Genomic DNA, 14,996 nt, shown 5'->3' with positions numbered 1-14,996 from the left:
GCCATCCATGCAGGCGCAAATGGGAAGGTCGGGGCGGACGTTAGGGTATGACCCCCCACGCTCGAATGACGATGTGTGAGCTCCAGCGCATGTAGGCCAAATTTGCTGTCGTTACATAGAGTAACGTTCGTGCGTAGGCCAGCCCGATGGTGGTGAATGCGATCATGGCGGACAGCTTCCGCGGCAACTTTCTGGCCAGCATGTCGCGGTGGCGGATGGACGAGCGGTTGGCACTGGCGTTCAATCGCGCCTGGGGCCGTGAGGACAAATCTCACTTCCGCCTTCACAGCCTGGCTATACCGTTGGGGCCACAACCGATGGCAGCCAGCCTCGCCAAACACATAAACTTCCTGCGGAGCGACCACGTGATGTTCTGGTACCACAGCCACCCGGTCTATAGAGAAAGCCTCAGCGCCATCCTGCTCACGGACACTGGTGAGCAGATCGTCTCTCGTATGCTTTCGCACTAATTCCCGCACAACTTTTTAGAAATTTACTCGCCATGCTTGGTCGCGCAAACAGCCAAGCACAGCGTGTAGCACGCATTCAAAAAAAAAAAAAAAAAATTAAGCCGAATATTCATTTGCTAGCCCACACGCCTTTCGTGAACGCTCTCCTCCAATTGTTCCGCCTTGCGTGCTCTGCCTGCAGCGTGCAAAGAAAGAAAGAAAGAAAGAAAGAAAGAAGGAAAGAAAGAAAGAAAGAAACCTGGGAAACTGCGCTCTGTCATTACGTCTCTGCACGGCAGCGCATATCTTACCCAAAGTAAAAACAACATTAATGCCATATCTACTTCCCACTTTCGCTAGCCTCCGAGATGAGGAATGGATGTAAGGAATACCTACGAAACGCTTATTACTATTGCCTTCTGCAACCATGCTCGGACTTCTTAGCAAAATTGACTTCTTTAAACGTTCAGCGGCAGTTGCTTCTCGGTCATTTCACGCCAAACGTCCCAGCCATTTTGGCGACCATCTCAAATGTATTCGAAAGAAATAGTGCTGATTTATTGTTTATTGTTTCGAAGGCAGTGAATTGCTCGAATATTTCGGAAGGAAAAAATGTTTTGTTCACGTGGGAGCATTCCGAATTTAGCAGAATGTCGTCTGAGTGACGTTTGTCAGAAAACTTATTCAGAGAGCATCCTGCCTTGTTTCAATGCCAAATTTGGTTGACATATTAAGCAGATGCGTTTGTGTAAGGTGTTTGAAGCTTAATAATATTGCTGCAATTTTTCAGCCATATCGCCTCTAGAAATTTTGGCAAAATTTTCAATGTTTGCTTTTTTTTCTTGGTGAAATTGCGCTATGTATGAACATGAGTAATCTTGTTTGCTCCACAGAATGTATATTTTGCGTTAAAAATATTTTCCGACCACTGAAGTTTGTAAAGCTTACGAGAAGAAATCACAAATTTAGAAAATCTCCGTTTTGGTCAAAATTGAGAGGCAATTTTTATGTCAAGTGGTGCTTTTTTGAAGTTCCTCATTGACTACAACGGGAAACTTCAATGAGGAAGTTGCCGTATGAACAAATGGGAAGATAGCCGTCAATGGGGAAATTGTTTTCATTTATGAAAAAAAATCATGTGTGTTTCTGTTATTAATTATACTTCTCAAAAAGTAGGGGTGTGCGAATATCAAAATTTTCGAATACGAATCGAATACGAATATCCACCTTCGAATATCGAATCGAATATCGAATATCAAAGGAAAAATGCCTCCACAGTAACAATATTTTATTTAACATGTAGCTATTAAAAAAAACATTAACAGCCTGACTGGCAACACAACATACACTGCTATCTCCGGAACACAATGTCCAGGCTAGCACAATGCACATCACAACACAAGCAGATATCACGGCACAATGAAAGTAATGACTACGTGTTATCATGAAGAAATATGAGTTGCTCCACATGATCAGGCAGCAGGCGCTCCCTTCTAACAGAGACACCCCCCCCCCTGCCACTGAAAAGGCAGGCTCCCTTGGAACAGAAGTGGCTGGTATAGGGAGTTACACGGGGCAAAGCTTTGCCAGACTGGAGTATCTGAAGGTGCCTACAGTCCGCCACCAGTCACGTGGGTCACTGTCTTTCTTCAGAAGTGGTCCCGTATAGTGAACGAGTGGTAGTGCGGCACGTTACGGCCGCATAATATTGAAAATGTACGGTTACATGATCGCCAACAGCGCTGCACGTCGGAGATGCACCAGCAATAAATAATACGTATTGCGGCGCTCGTCGTAGGCAGATATCGTGCCTCCGTGTACTTACGTTGTTTATCGCTCCTCTCGGCGACGTTTTTAGCGATACGAACGCAGCAGAAATGTGGAAGACGAGTTATTTTATGCATGATAATCGAATCGCATATTCGAAATTTTTCGAATACACGACTTTCGAATCGAATACGAATATTTCGAATGTAATATTCGACGAATATTCGAAACTTTCGAATATTCGCACACCCCTATCAAAAAGTCATCACCTCAGATATAAGTTTAAGATAATAATATCTACGATTATAAAATTGTTTTCGCTGGTAGAAGCAATATCAAGCATAGCTTCTACAATTTCGAATCCTGGCTATAAAATACCTCTAGAAAACCACACGTATGGCGTGAGCTGCAGGAAACTTAACTAATTAGAAAACGTATATTGTTTCAAACATTTTTCGGTTAAGTTTTACCCATTATTTATTGCTGGCCATTATTATTTATTTGAAATCACGTATTTCAGTATTTAACTGTTTAAATTTGTGCGTAGTATAGAATATATAAGGTCAAGATGGATTTAACAGAGGGTTATGCACGAGATTTTAGCTTGCCGTATAAACATTTTTTGATGAAGTTGTTGGCCACAGTCAGCACTGTGCTTCCTAGCATGTCCTAATTAGACATGTTAGGAAGTACGGCGCTCATAAAGTTATTCGACGAACCATCTGTGAAGACGTGCGAGAGTGGTGTTGGAAAATTGTGCGCATAAACTTCGACTGCTGCTGTTTGCTTGCAAACGCAGGACCGTTCCGTGGAACAATGCGTGAGTGCTACCACGAAGTATGTGATGACATCACGGCGCTGAACGACCTAAATCTGCACTTCCTCCAGAAGACTACAAACTCGCTTGTCGCGACCATCGTGGACCTGGCCAAGGGATCTTGCGACAGAGGTAAAAAACAAGGAAATTTCACGTACACTCCTTGGCATCACACATGCTAAAGGAGCACTAACGAGAAAAAAAATCTCTTATGTTAGTAAATTACCCTTCAACAATACAACGCACACCACTCTTGCAGCAAGATGACCCTTGGTAAGCTATAAAACTCCCAAAGAGAGAGAGAGAAATAAACGTTTATTTGTGAAACAGTGTTCCGAGCGATGCTCGGTATCACCCTAAGGTGGGAGGGCTCCCTAGTCCAGGAACCCTCTGGCTTCAACTGCCCTCTTGGCCCTGATGACAAGTTGTCGCTGGTCTTCCAGGTCCTCGAGGGCGAGCTTGGCCTCCCACGTTTCGGTTAGGTGGTCGTCGTTCGTGTTTAATGCTGGATTGACGTCCGTCTCCGGTTGCATACTGAGGTCTACATGACACGGGCATTCCAGGAGCAAATGTGCCAGGGTGTCCGGTACGCCGCAGAGCGGGCACATGTAGCTATGTTTCGTTGGGTAGAGGCGGTGCATTAATATTCCATGTATGTGTGTGTTGCTTTGCAGGCGTCTGATGATCACGCTTTCTTCTTTAGTCAGTTTTGGATGTGGTGGAGGGTACACCCGTCGCTCCAGTCTGTAGTGTTGAAGTAGCGACGAATAGGTGTTCTGTACCGCCTCCACCTCTTCAGCCATGGGTCGGGTATCCTGTGGGTCAAGGACAGCCCGGCTGACGTGCTCGCGGGCAGCGGCATGGGCCGCTTCATTTCCCTGTAGACCCTCATGTCCTGGCACCCATATTATACAGGCGTATGGGAGTGGAGTGCTTCGCCGTTTTATGATGTTAAGTGCATCGGCTGAGATGCGGCCCTTCGCATAATTCCTGCAAGCTGCTTGCGAGTCGGTGAAGATCACCGCGGCGTCTGTACATGTGGTTGTGGCGAGAGCGATTGCCGCTTCTTCCGCTGCTTCTGAGTTGTGTGCCTTGACCGTGGCCGACGCTAACTCTCGGCCTCGAGAGTCTACGACGCTGACAGCGTACGCGTTTCTGCGCGGATACTTGGCAGCGTCGGTGTAGCGGGCGTCCGGGTCTTCCTTGAACTTTCGTTTAATAGCGTCAGTTCGAGCCTTTCGTCTACCTTTATGGAATGTCGGATGCATGTTGCGCGGAATAGGCGCGATGAAGAGGGACTCTCTAACGTCCAGCGGGATGCGCTTTTTCCGGTCTGCATCGGCGATGTACGTCTCGCTGTACTTGAGGTACCGGAGCACTGACCTCCCGGTAGGCGTGAGCTTTAGTCGTTCCAGCTGGCTGTTCTTGTGAGCTTCGGCGAGCTCTTGCCACGTGTTGTGGACGCCTATTTTAAGAAGACGTGTAGTTGAAGCCATGGGGGGTAGTCCCAGGGCGACTTTGGTTGCCTTTCTTATCATAATATTAAGTTTTTCTATTTCTGCGGTCTTCAGTGTGAGATACGGCGTGCCGTACGTGATGCGGCTGGTGAGCAGAGCTTGCATTATTCGTAGGGTGTCATGTTCCTTGAGCCCGTTTCGTTGGTTTGCGATCCTCTTGATGAGATGCGTGAGTTGCGAGAGTGTCCGTTGGAGTCTCGGTAACGTGGCCGCTCCCGATCCATCCTTGTGGATGTGAAGTCCAAGAACTCGTAGCGTCTCGACTTTTGGAATTGCTGTCCCATTTAGGGTGACGTTAGGGTCGGGCTCTTCGTATATGGGAGGCCTGCCTCTCGTTCTTGCTTTGAGGACAAGGTGCTCGGACTTCTCAAAAAAAAAGAAAATATAGATGGTGACGCCTAGTTACCGCACCAGCTCGACGTGACGTCATGGATTTTGACAGCGTCAGCTGTAGGGGCCATACAATCCTTTATCAATAAAAATGAAGTACACTGCGTTTCAAGGGAGCCAGATGAGAATTTTATTGAGCCAATGCGGATACGATAGGGGCGCCGAAACTCGTGACGTCACATTGACATCCATGTGCTGGGGATTCAGTACGATATGTGGACATGAAACTATGACTTTCATTTTCTTTTCTAATGATGAACCTGTGGACACAAGATTATCGACATTAGAATTTTCAAAAGAAAAATTGCGAGGGTCTCTTAAACTATCGCTATGATGACTCGAAGGCGAAAGCCTGAGTTCCGATGCATTAACGGGACACTAAAGTGAAACCATCAGTTAGTTTAGACTGATAAATTGTGCTCTAAAAATTATAGTGTCGTTAATTTCACCACCTCATGTTTATTAATAGATGAGAAAATCGTCAAATGTTTCAGTTTTAAATCTCCCGCCGAAATCTCCGATGGTGACGTCACGGATTTTAAAGTGTTTCTTTGTATTTTGGCCACATGGCACAACGAAATGTCCTGAAACTTGGTATGAAGACAATCTACTTCATTTTTACCAATTAGGAACTACGTAGGCCTTAGTAGACACCATCAAAATCTATGACGTCATGGAGACTGTTCCGGGAAGTTCAACGTGGCGTCGTAACCCGCATTTTTTTTGCGCATTTTCTCTCTTACCAAGCGTCTTCTCGCAGCAAGCGTGGTGTTTTTTTATTACGATATCAATTATATGGACACTCTGGACGGGTTTTTGACGTCGCCGTCATGTTCCGTATGAAGTACAAATCGATAACATCGCCCCGCGCGCCGTATGTTCTACCCACGAGTAAAAGCGCGCGAGTGCTGGCGACGAACACGGCTGAAGCAGAGATGAAACGAGCTGGCCCATCTCCGTCGCATGGAGGGCGCATGCGAAAACATCAGCCCGCGTGCGAGGACTGCCGTCGATTGCTCCTCAAGCAATGAGTAAACACCCCGCCCGTCTTGAAGGAGCATGAAGGGACGCCGGTGGAGAGGAGGGGGGGGGGCTGTGTCGCTCGAGCAGCAACTGTGAACTTTGATTATAAGGGCGCAATCGCAGGCATCAGCAAACGGCTGGTATATACCCTTTTACGAGCTGTGCTCTCAACGCGAAGAGATTACACGAAAACCGCTTCTCTCCGTAGAGCGGCCGTATTCTCTTACACTAGCGTTTTGTAGAGTTACGCGAGATCGTATTCAAAAGAGTTAGCTGCTAGCCTTACTTCGTATATTACAATTTGTTGCTATATCGCATTCATTGCTTCGCCATTGCGATGAAACTGATTTTTGGTATCGTGATAGAGTAATTTACAATACAAATTCGAGAAAAATATCTGACGAGCGGTTTGGCTCACCATGCCTCATTTCGTGTTTGTCGCGCCTCCTATGGCGTTCCATACTTCGGTCACGCACACAATCCACTAGGCCAGCTAGACCCTCGCGAACGCCACTTCTCTTATACTAAGCGGCCGGCGTCGCTCCGCGGAAGCTTGCCATGACGTCTGCTGCGCTAGGCCCACGTCTTCTTTACCTTCTTCTTTATCGCCTCGGTTTCACGCTTTCGCAAAAAGGAAGTGAGCGCGCAGCGCGCTTTCACGTATATTCTCTTTCGTGTCTCCTGACACAGCGCATCGGAGGCCCGCACGCCCATTTTGCATGTGCTATGCGGGGGGTGAAGGCTGGCTGAGATGCCTAGTAACTTCGTGTGCGCCGTCTTCCTGCGCGTTTAGTGTTGAAAGTCACTTTATCTCAAAGTTTCGGAGACGCGTTGAAGCTACAGACAATGCGATGCGTTTTCTCAGCTCTGCCTGCGCTGTTGACCGCGGCAACGTTGCGACAGCTCGCAACCGATCGTCCGCGAACGCTAGCTGTCGCGACGTTGGCGTGATGTCACAGCTTCGCATTTCGGGTGCAGCTGATGCTTTTTGTTTCAGGTTATCTACTTGAAGAAAAGAGAAACACATGATAAAGCTGCCATTCAGCCGCTTTTATAGCAGCAACTACCAGAAGACAACACAAAAACGCTGCTCGGCGCCATAGGCGTGAGCACCCCCCCCCCCTTTGTCGCTTAAGGGGGGGGGGCAAAGTCTGCCCCATACTTTGACGTTGCGATAAACCTTCGCCCCCCCACCCCCCCACCCCTTGTGGGAAACCCTCTGCACGCCCATGCTCAGCGCGAGCGCGCAGTTAACTTGGACGCAGCCAGCGCCTTTGGCGGTGGCGGCACGAAAGATTGACCTAGAGCCGCGGCCTGTGTAGAGGCGCGCACTCGCTAAGGAGCGAGCGCACGCCTCCACACAGGCAGTACTTAAGCTGCGCACTAGCGAACGCGGCGCACTAGCGTTGGCTTGACAATACCTGCATGGCGTAATGCTTCCTTCTAACATTTTTACAGCGAAACTGTATACCTATCGTTGGTCTGAAATTTTCGTGGCGTGAGCGCAAAACACCTATAGCGCGTATGTGCCACAGAAATTGGGCAAATCCCACTACTCACCACAGACACTGGCGTGCTCCTCTGTTAGCAGATGCACGCGCTTCTTGCGTTTTCACCTCGGACGCAGAGGAATCGCATTCGAAGAGGTGGACAGACGAGCCGACGAACGCAGCGTAGCGCAGGAAAGAGCGAAACGAGCAAACGCGGGTAACTCCGCTAGCGTTCGCTGTAGACTCGTGCACAAATGCAACGCCACAACTAAATTTAGACCTCTGGGTGGTTTAGGGGCCCTTTAACAATTGAAGGCAGACGGCATATCTTTCTTTGCAATCAGGCATACAGCATAGACCTCAGTATTCGTTTCAATAAAGAAAACCACAAAGACATCGAAACCGCATGATGGATGATAAGGTGCCTGTGAACAATGGGAACTAGAGCGCTGCACGGGCCGGATTTTACGGCCCGGGCCCGCTTTATGCAGCCCGAGCCCGGGCCCGGGCGTACTTGACCGTACCCAGCCCGAGCCCGGCCCAAGCCCGTCGTTCCAAGCCCGGGCCCGGCCAGGGCACGGGCGTTCATTACTAAACTTATCCAGGGCGCGTTGTTCATGACCAGGCCCGACCCGGGCCCGCTAGAGGATATTAGTTGTTGATGATTATTAATGATGCCGTGCGCTTTGTAGCGGGCGATCGGACGGAAAATCCGGTGTGTACATGCATCGAAATGTTGCTTTGCCCGCGGTGGTAGCTCAGCGGTTAAGCTGTTTCGCTGTTAAGTCCTAGGACACGGGTGCGATTCCCGCGGCCACGGCGGCTGCAATTTGATGGGGGCGAAATGCAAGAACACCCGTGTAGATACTTATATTTAGGCGCACGTTAGAGAACTCGAGGTGCTCGAAATTGATCCGGTGGCACTACGGCGTGCCTCGTAATCATATCGTGGTTTTGGCACGTAATACCAAGGAGTATAAATGAAATGTATATATACATTTCAAAATGAAATGTGCGTGTATATATATATATATATATATATATATATATATATATATATATACGTGATCTGGCGTGTTTATAAGGAAACCCACAATGATGTACTCGTTACTTTGACATAGTCTGGTCCAGCAGACGAAACGTTAGTGAAAATATACAGTGCCAATCTATATCTATACTGGTGAAAAAAATAGCACTTCAACTGTTTTTCTATTTTTATTGCTAAGCTTTACTAAGAGCCAGCTCTTTGTACGTGTCACTTCAGCTTGGCACAGTATACCTTAGACCATGGAGGAAGGAACAATTAAGGAGAGGCCCTATCGTATCCCAATGCATTGCGAAAAGTGTGGCGGAAGTGACGTCAGATTTATGGAGCAAACAAACCGGTATGGGGCAAACAAAACAGCAGACGCCCCGCGGCGTGCTCTCCGCGGTGGTTCGCTTCTGCTCGAATCTGTAGTCGCGGCGTAAACTTAGCGCGTATAGTGCGGTTCGCACGTAGTAAAATGTTGCAAGCAGACGTTTACCAGGCTGTTCGTGCGTGGCAGGCCCGAGCGCTGCGTGCTGAAATTCTTCGTGGAGCGTTTTTGTGCAACGGCACAGAAAGTACCGGTACGTGCCGTATTCAAAAACATTCAGCCCCTTCCTTATCGTATTCGAACTCGCCTAGCAGTGACTTACGCGTTCTGCTGGGCGTTCGGCCTTTCTTTTCCTTTCTCGTAGCCCGATTTTCATATCTATTGCCCGATTAGCGGTTCTTTGTAGCTATTCGGCGCAACGCCAACCTATAGTTGGCGTAACTTCACGTCGAAAAGAGGACACCACTGTATTGTATACGCGACCGTGCATGTAAAGTTTGTAATTCCAGTGCGCACACAACACAAGCACGCAGCGAGCGCACACCGCACAATACATACATCACGTAGTCCGATAACAAAAGCTTATTGCCCTTTCGTTTGAACGACACAGCCTCTAAAACGTACGATGCCTTCAGCGCATGGTATGTACGGCGCGTCAGACGCCAAAAACGAAATTTCACGTGTGTTCCGAGTTGACAGAATGAGTAACAAGCAACAGAGCGCACATCCGAGAGCTTCGCACGCAAATACCATGCCTTAGTGATCAGTATAATGAAGCAAACGTATTCGCAATGCCCACGAACTATAGGTGGCGCGCCGTGCTTTTCAAGATGGCGCCAGGAGGAGGGTCAACCCGTTTTTTAGCATAGGAACAGATAGGGCGTGCGGACGTACGGCCCGTGCCACTTTCACCGGATGAAGTCATGAGCTGTGCTGAAATGGATATGAGACTAAAATACTTTCCCAAACCATGGAAAGTGCCAAGTACTCGGCACCTAATTATTTGCTGCGAAGTGAAAGGTTATATTTCAGCTCCGTTACCGTGCATAACGATGTTTTGCGAAATCGTGTGCGTGCTACATAAACCTGTATGAACTAGAATTGACGTATGAGCTGAACGGCACTCCGAGGTAGTACGTACCGAGCCTGCCTGACGGATTTGCCGCAGTAGGAGGCCGCCAGCGAGTAGCGCCATCGCTGCTGCGCGTGATGATGGCTTGCGAACGTAAGTGTTCTGTGATGATACCCCGTTGTCATTACTTGCGCAGTCGAAAACGCGGAGTTACGTCTTCAACGGAACACAAGCATTTAACATGGGATTCAGCAGCGCTTGTGTCACAGCCATGCTGAGACTCCAGCCCTGTGTACTTCACTCGCATGTTGCAGGTTCGATCAGCACGATCGAAACATGAATATCGAAAAGAATGCACACGTATGCTTTTCGCAACGTTGAAGAAGTTCGCCGAGAGGTGTGGATTGTGGCCGTGACTGCACGTTCCATTGTTCTAACCATTTCGCTTCGTTGGTCGAGCTCGAGCGTGTTGGTGGCATGCGGCGCTCCATAATATCCACAATAATTGTGATACATGCAACGCACAAGAGGAACTATGCTTTTATTTTGATCTCGCTCAAGGATATTATACATAAATACAATCAAAGTGACTTACGAGCGTGAAAGAACATTAATGCACGAGGGGACGTGAAGTGCAACTCGCTCTTCGTGAGTTAGCAGCTGGTGGTTCATCGTCGCTGTCACTCTCGGTGCTTTCACAGTCTTCTACGTCCAGTGAAAAATCATCGTCGTCAAAATGGTTTCTTTCAACATCACTGCTGAAAGCAACCTGAAGAATTTCCTCCGCCGAACGACTTCGACCACTCCGCGTCACCACGTTTACAATTAGACAGACGTCTGGGCGCGGAGAACGTTTTACGACGCTGATAGTATGTGTACACTGTGGGCTAGCATTGAAAGCGCGAGTTGCCACGTATTTTCACGAAAACTTCGCGTCTCGCAAGAACGAATCAGATTTCTCGAGTCGCGGAGGGCCCGGTTTGTTCACTGATGCAGGGAACATGCAAAGTCGTAGTGTTCCTTTCTTGCCAACGCGTTAACACTGAGGCTAGCACAGCCGAACAAGGGAGCGACTGCATAGTACCGCCATTTTGTCGTCTACTAACCCTCCTCGAGAGGACGCTCCTGAATTCCGCTCGGTGGCGCGACAGTCTATGGGCATTGCGAATACGTACACATGAAAAGTGATACCCGGTACTGTCCACAGTGCACGCGATTTGCACAGGGTATACGCAACAGCTGGGCATTGCGTAGCTTTCCTAAAGCACACACAAAGAGCAGCAAGCGTGAATCGCCTACACCGCTTGCACGGCGAAAAGCAAACAAACAAAAAAAAAGGCTGCAAAGTTTCCTGATGCGCGCATGCGCTTGCAAACGTCGCGGCGGAAATCGCGAAATGTTTCGCTGCGCCTTCGCTAGGAGGCGATGCGGGTGTTTGCGATGTGGAGGCTACACGAATGTGACGTCAGGGCCTCTCCTTGCTCTCCTTAGTATTTCTTCCTCCATGCCTTAGACCATGCAATGCATAACGTTCGCGTGTGCTCGAAGGCCCGACTTACGCCTTTTAATGAGCTGGTCCGAGTCCGGCCCGGCCCGCAGCCTCAAGCCCGGGCCCAGGCCCGCGGCTTCAAGCCCGGGCCCGGCCCGGGCCCGCACTTTCAAGCCCGAGCTCAGCCCGGGCTTCGCCCGAGCAGCCCGAGCAAGCCCGAGCTCAGCCCGGGCTTCGGACGGCCCGGCCCGCGGGCCGGGCCCGGGCTTTCGGTCCGGCCCGGGCCCGTGCAGTGCTCTAATGGGAACAACCTCCCACACGTGCCCGGTAAAGGTTAGGTTGCAGCTGCTTTGCACTTCACACGTGACCTTTGAATGACGTCAAACGGCCCTTCCTTCTCCCGCGTGTTTCTCACTTTCATATAGAAAAGGGAGACCCACCTAGCAACCCATTCAGTTCTGCCATGGGCAGACCATGGAAATTATAGACACCAGAACAGCAGCGTGAATTACAATACTCAACGAAATCGACCACAAAGCGATCATCACTGCCATTATTCTAAAGTAATATTACCCCCCCCCCCCATTAGCACGTGGTGTTCGATACAGCTTTGCTGGACATTCACGTTGGCAGGGCGGGATGGTGGCAATATTTTTTTCTGCCTCTACGAGGGTGGACTAAAGCCATCATTAAAAACCTGATATGGGTGTTATAGGGACGTTCTCATCAAAGGAACAAAACATGCATGTGAATGATTGTGTTGTTTTCATATTTGTTGCACCAGTCAAACTACGTTGGTGTTTTCTCATTAACGACTCTATATAAGGTGGCCAATATCCCCTCAACCGCTGCAGTTTTCTTTTTGCAGTCATCCTCATCATTGGCGGAGCCAGCGGGGCCGAGGTTCAACCGACCCCTCCTCACCCAAATTTTTGCATTTTGTATGTGTATATACAGGCACATACAAACATACACAATTAGGAATGTACAACAAAGGGGTTTTCGGTCCCCTTTATCTACCGAAATAAATTTATGATCTTCATAACTTGCAATGTTCGGTAAACTTGTATATAAGTGGACTAAATTAGGCTTCCTACTGTTGATCACACTTTATGGTGTACTAATGTCAGTGCTTAAGTAGTTACCAAGTGCCGATAATTACAGGGCGAATGAAAAGTATTTGTAAATGTAGAACTCATTTGCAAGTGAGACAACTTAATTCCGAATATGAAATTAAGAAATATGAAATTAAAGGATAGCATATAGTCCTAGCGCAGTTAAAGCTTACTTTAATCACAACTACAAAACTGGTAAATTTTCAATTAGACTAAGTTGGACATGGCCAAATCATTACATTTAAATTTTACTTACTGGTTTCTTTCAGTGGTTACCTCAGCTGCACTAAATTGTGAACATAGTATATTCCGCACACATTCTACGCTTCTGAGGACCCGGGAACCTTTGTGCATTACAAGGTTGAAGTTCACGTAACTAAAGCAGCATTTAGTTACTCTTTTGGAATTCAAACATGCCTAATTTCTGACTGCTCGCATCGGTCATAAAAAATTAGTGCAACATCTGCCTATATAGCTTCCCTTTTCTAGTGTCTCTTATTGTGGGGGCAAGGAAATGCCATAATAGACCCTTTTCATAATTGTAAAGCTAGCTTTCCTGCGATGAAGTCACTTCTGAAAACAGCACGTTCAAGCAGTTTGCTAGCGCTATGATGCGGAAAATGTAGACTCGGCTCTCTCAATATAAGCATGCATAATAGACAAGCCCCAGCATGTGTAACCATGACCTCCTCTCCCCTTGAAGCACGACAGGTGCTGCCACAGTTGGGCAAATATGCAGTGCAGGAAAGTGCACTTGCAGATTATGAAAAGGGTCTATTCGGCAACTCTCTGTTCAGTATTTAATGTTAAAGGGACACTAAAGAGAAACAATGAATTGGTTTAGATTGATAAAGTGTGCTCGGAGAACTCTTGCGTAGTTTGTTTCACCACCATAGGTTTATTATTAGAGGAGAAAACCAAGTTCAAAGATTCAATTATAAATTTTGCACCGGACTTTGTAATTCGTGACGTAAAAGATTTCAAAGAGCATTTAACGTATTTTGGCGCCACTGGCTCGACAAAATTTCCACAAACTCGCTATGTCGAGTCTCTGGCCCTCTCAGAGGACGATGTACATCGGTTTAACCGATTAGGAACTACGTAGGCCCAAGCAGGCGCCATCAAAAATATGTGACATCACGGCAAATGGTGCAGGAATTCCAAGGTGGCGTCGCCAACTGTATTTTCTTTTCGCACGTTTTCTCGCTTATTAAGCGTCTTCTCGCAGCAAGCGTGGTTTTCTTGGTATCGTGGAAGACCACTCTACTAATGCGAGAAAAATTATTTTGCTCTTTAGTGTCCCTTTAATGCAGCACTAGTATAAGTGCTATGCAACCGTTGTTGAATTTTAAGCATTCAAGTGCAGGATTCCACACACCAACACCTTATTCCCCCTTTCAGCAGCACCTATGTCATGGGTACTGCAAACATCATTTACTGTTTCTAATTTGTACACGGACAATGCAATGCAATGTAATGACTGGTAAATTTTTATAGTTTTCTTATGAACAAGAAGGCTAAGAGTTAAATGGGACTTTTACACCATCACAGATTTTGTCAACTGAAGCAGCTTGTGTGTGCTTTCATTCAAATTAGTTTTATGTATTTCTGTGTCAAATCCATTACGTACACATCATTTTCAAGTATGTGTGATTAGTGAAATGAAAGTGAAAAGTTCCTAAAGTATGTGTACTGTATTGACCAGGCATGTGCAAATGCTGATGTGTTCACTGCACATGGGCAGAAATTTACCAAGATCAGAACTGAAGAAAGAATTTTCATGTAAACAGTTTGTATTATATCATACCCAACACACTGCAGGAGCAGCAGACCACAAAGTGTTTGTTCTCGCAAAAAAAAAAAAAAAAAAGGCCGTCCTAGGAGTGGGAACAATCCAAACCTTGCATTTTGAGGACTTCAGAGGTGTGGAATTACAAGGACCTCTACTCTACAGATGGAGTGGGAATTGAACCCCACTCCACAACCGCGATACCCATAGTTTTGCACAAGTGTACCACACAGGGTACATACCAGTGTGTGTGCTACCGACCAGTAAGGATATGCAATTTCTATGGATGAATGATATGCGAAACCCTACTATTTTGTGGTCATCTACCCGCTAGAGAAACAATGCAGATTATTACTTTGTTGTATACTAGAGAAAAATTTTTTTATGCTAATCACCAAAGAGCCAGGCATCACTTTAATAATAAGGTAATAATAATAGCATATTATAACACATTATAGCATGTGGCATTTCATTTTGATTGCGAAAGGCACATTGATGTTACTGAGTGATTCCCCCACCTCTTTTGCAGCACAGAGTTTAGCCCTACAGCTGCACTGGAAACCAAGTAACAATGCATCCCCAACAAGAAACATACTGCAGGAAAAGATGGTAATATTCCTGTATGTACTGGTGTCATTCTCAATGTAAATAAAATTCAGCATTTACCACCATGCGCAGCATTCTGTGTATTGACTGGCATAATGATACTGACTGCAGCCA

At 47.2% G+C, this 14,996-nt stretch overlaps 1 protein-coding gene across 3 annotated transcripts in view; it reads left to right on the top strand.

The window, feature by feature from the left end:
• Positions 1-14,947, top strand: part of LOC119378941 (uncharacterized) — a 38,936-nt gene extending 23,989 nt beyond the window's left edge. For 2 of the 3 annotated variants that reach the window (XM_037648037.2, XM_037648038.1), the window contains exons 6-8: positions 138-435; positions 3,016-3,165; positions 14,806-14,947. In XM_037648037.2, coding sequence (XP_037503965.1) covers positions 138-435; positions 3,016-3,165; positions 14,806-14,924 — 567 coding nt within the window. In that variant the 3' untranslated portion in view covers positions 14,925-14,947. The remainder of the gene's footprint in view (positions 1-137; positions 436-3,015; positions 3,166-14,805) is intronic. The other variant, XM_037648039.2, reaches the window with a different exon arrangement.
• The last annotated feature ends 49 nt before the right edge of the window (positions 14,948-14,996 follow it).

The sequence above is a fragment of the Rhipicephalus sanguineus genome, chromosome 1 (genome assembly GCF_013339695.2).
Source record: "Rhipicephalus sanguineus isolate Rsan-2018 chromosome 1, BIME_Rsan_1.4, whole genome shotgun sequence".
NCBI classification, from domain to species: domain Eukaryota; kingdom Metazoa; phylum Arthropoda; class Arachnida; order Ixodida; family Ixodidae; genus Rhipicephalus; species Rhipicephalus sanguineus.
This window is presented reverse-complemented; position numbering and strand designations above follow the sequence as displayed.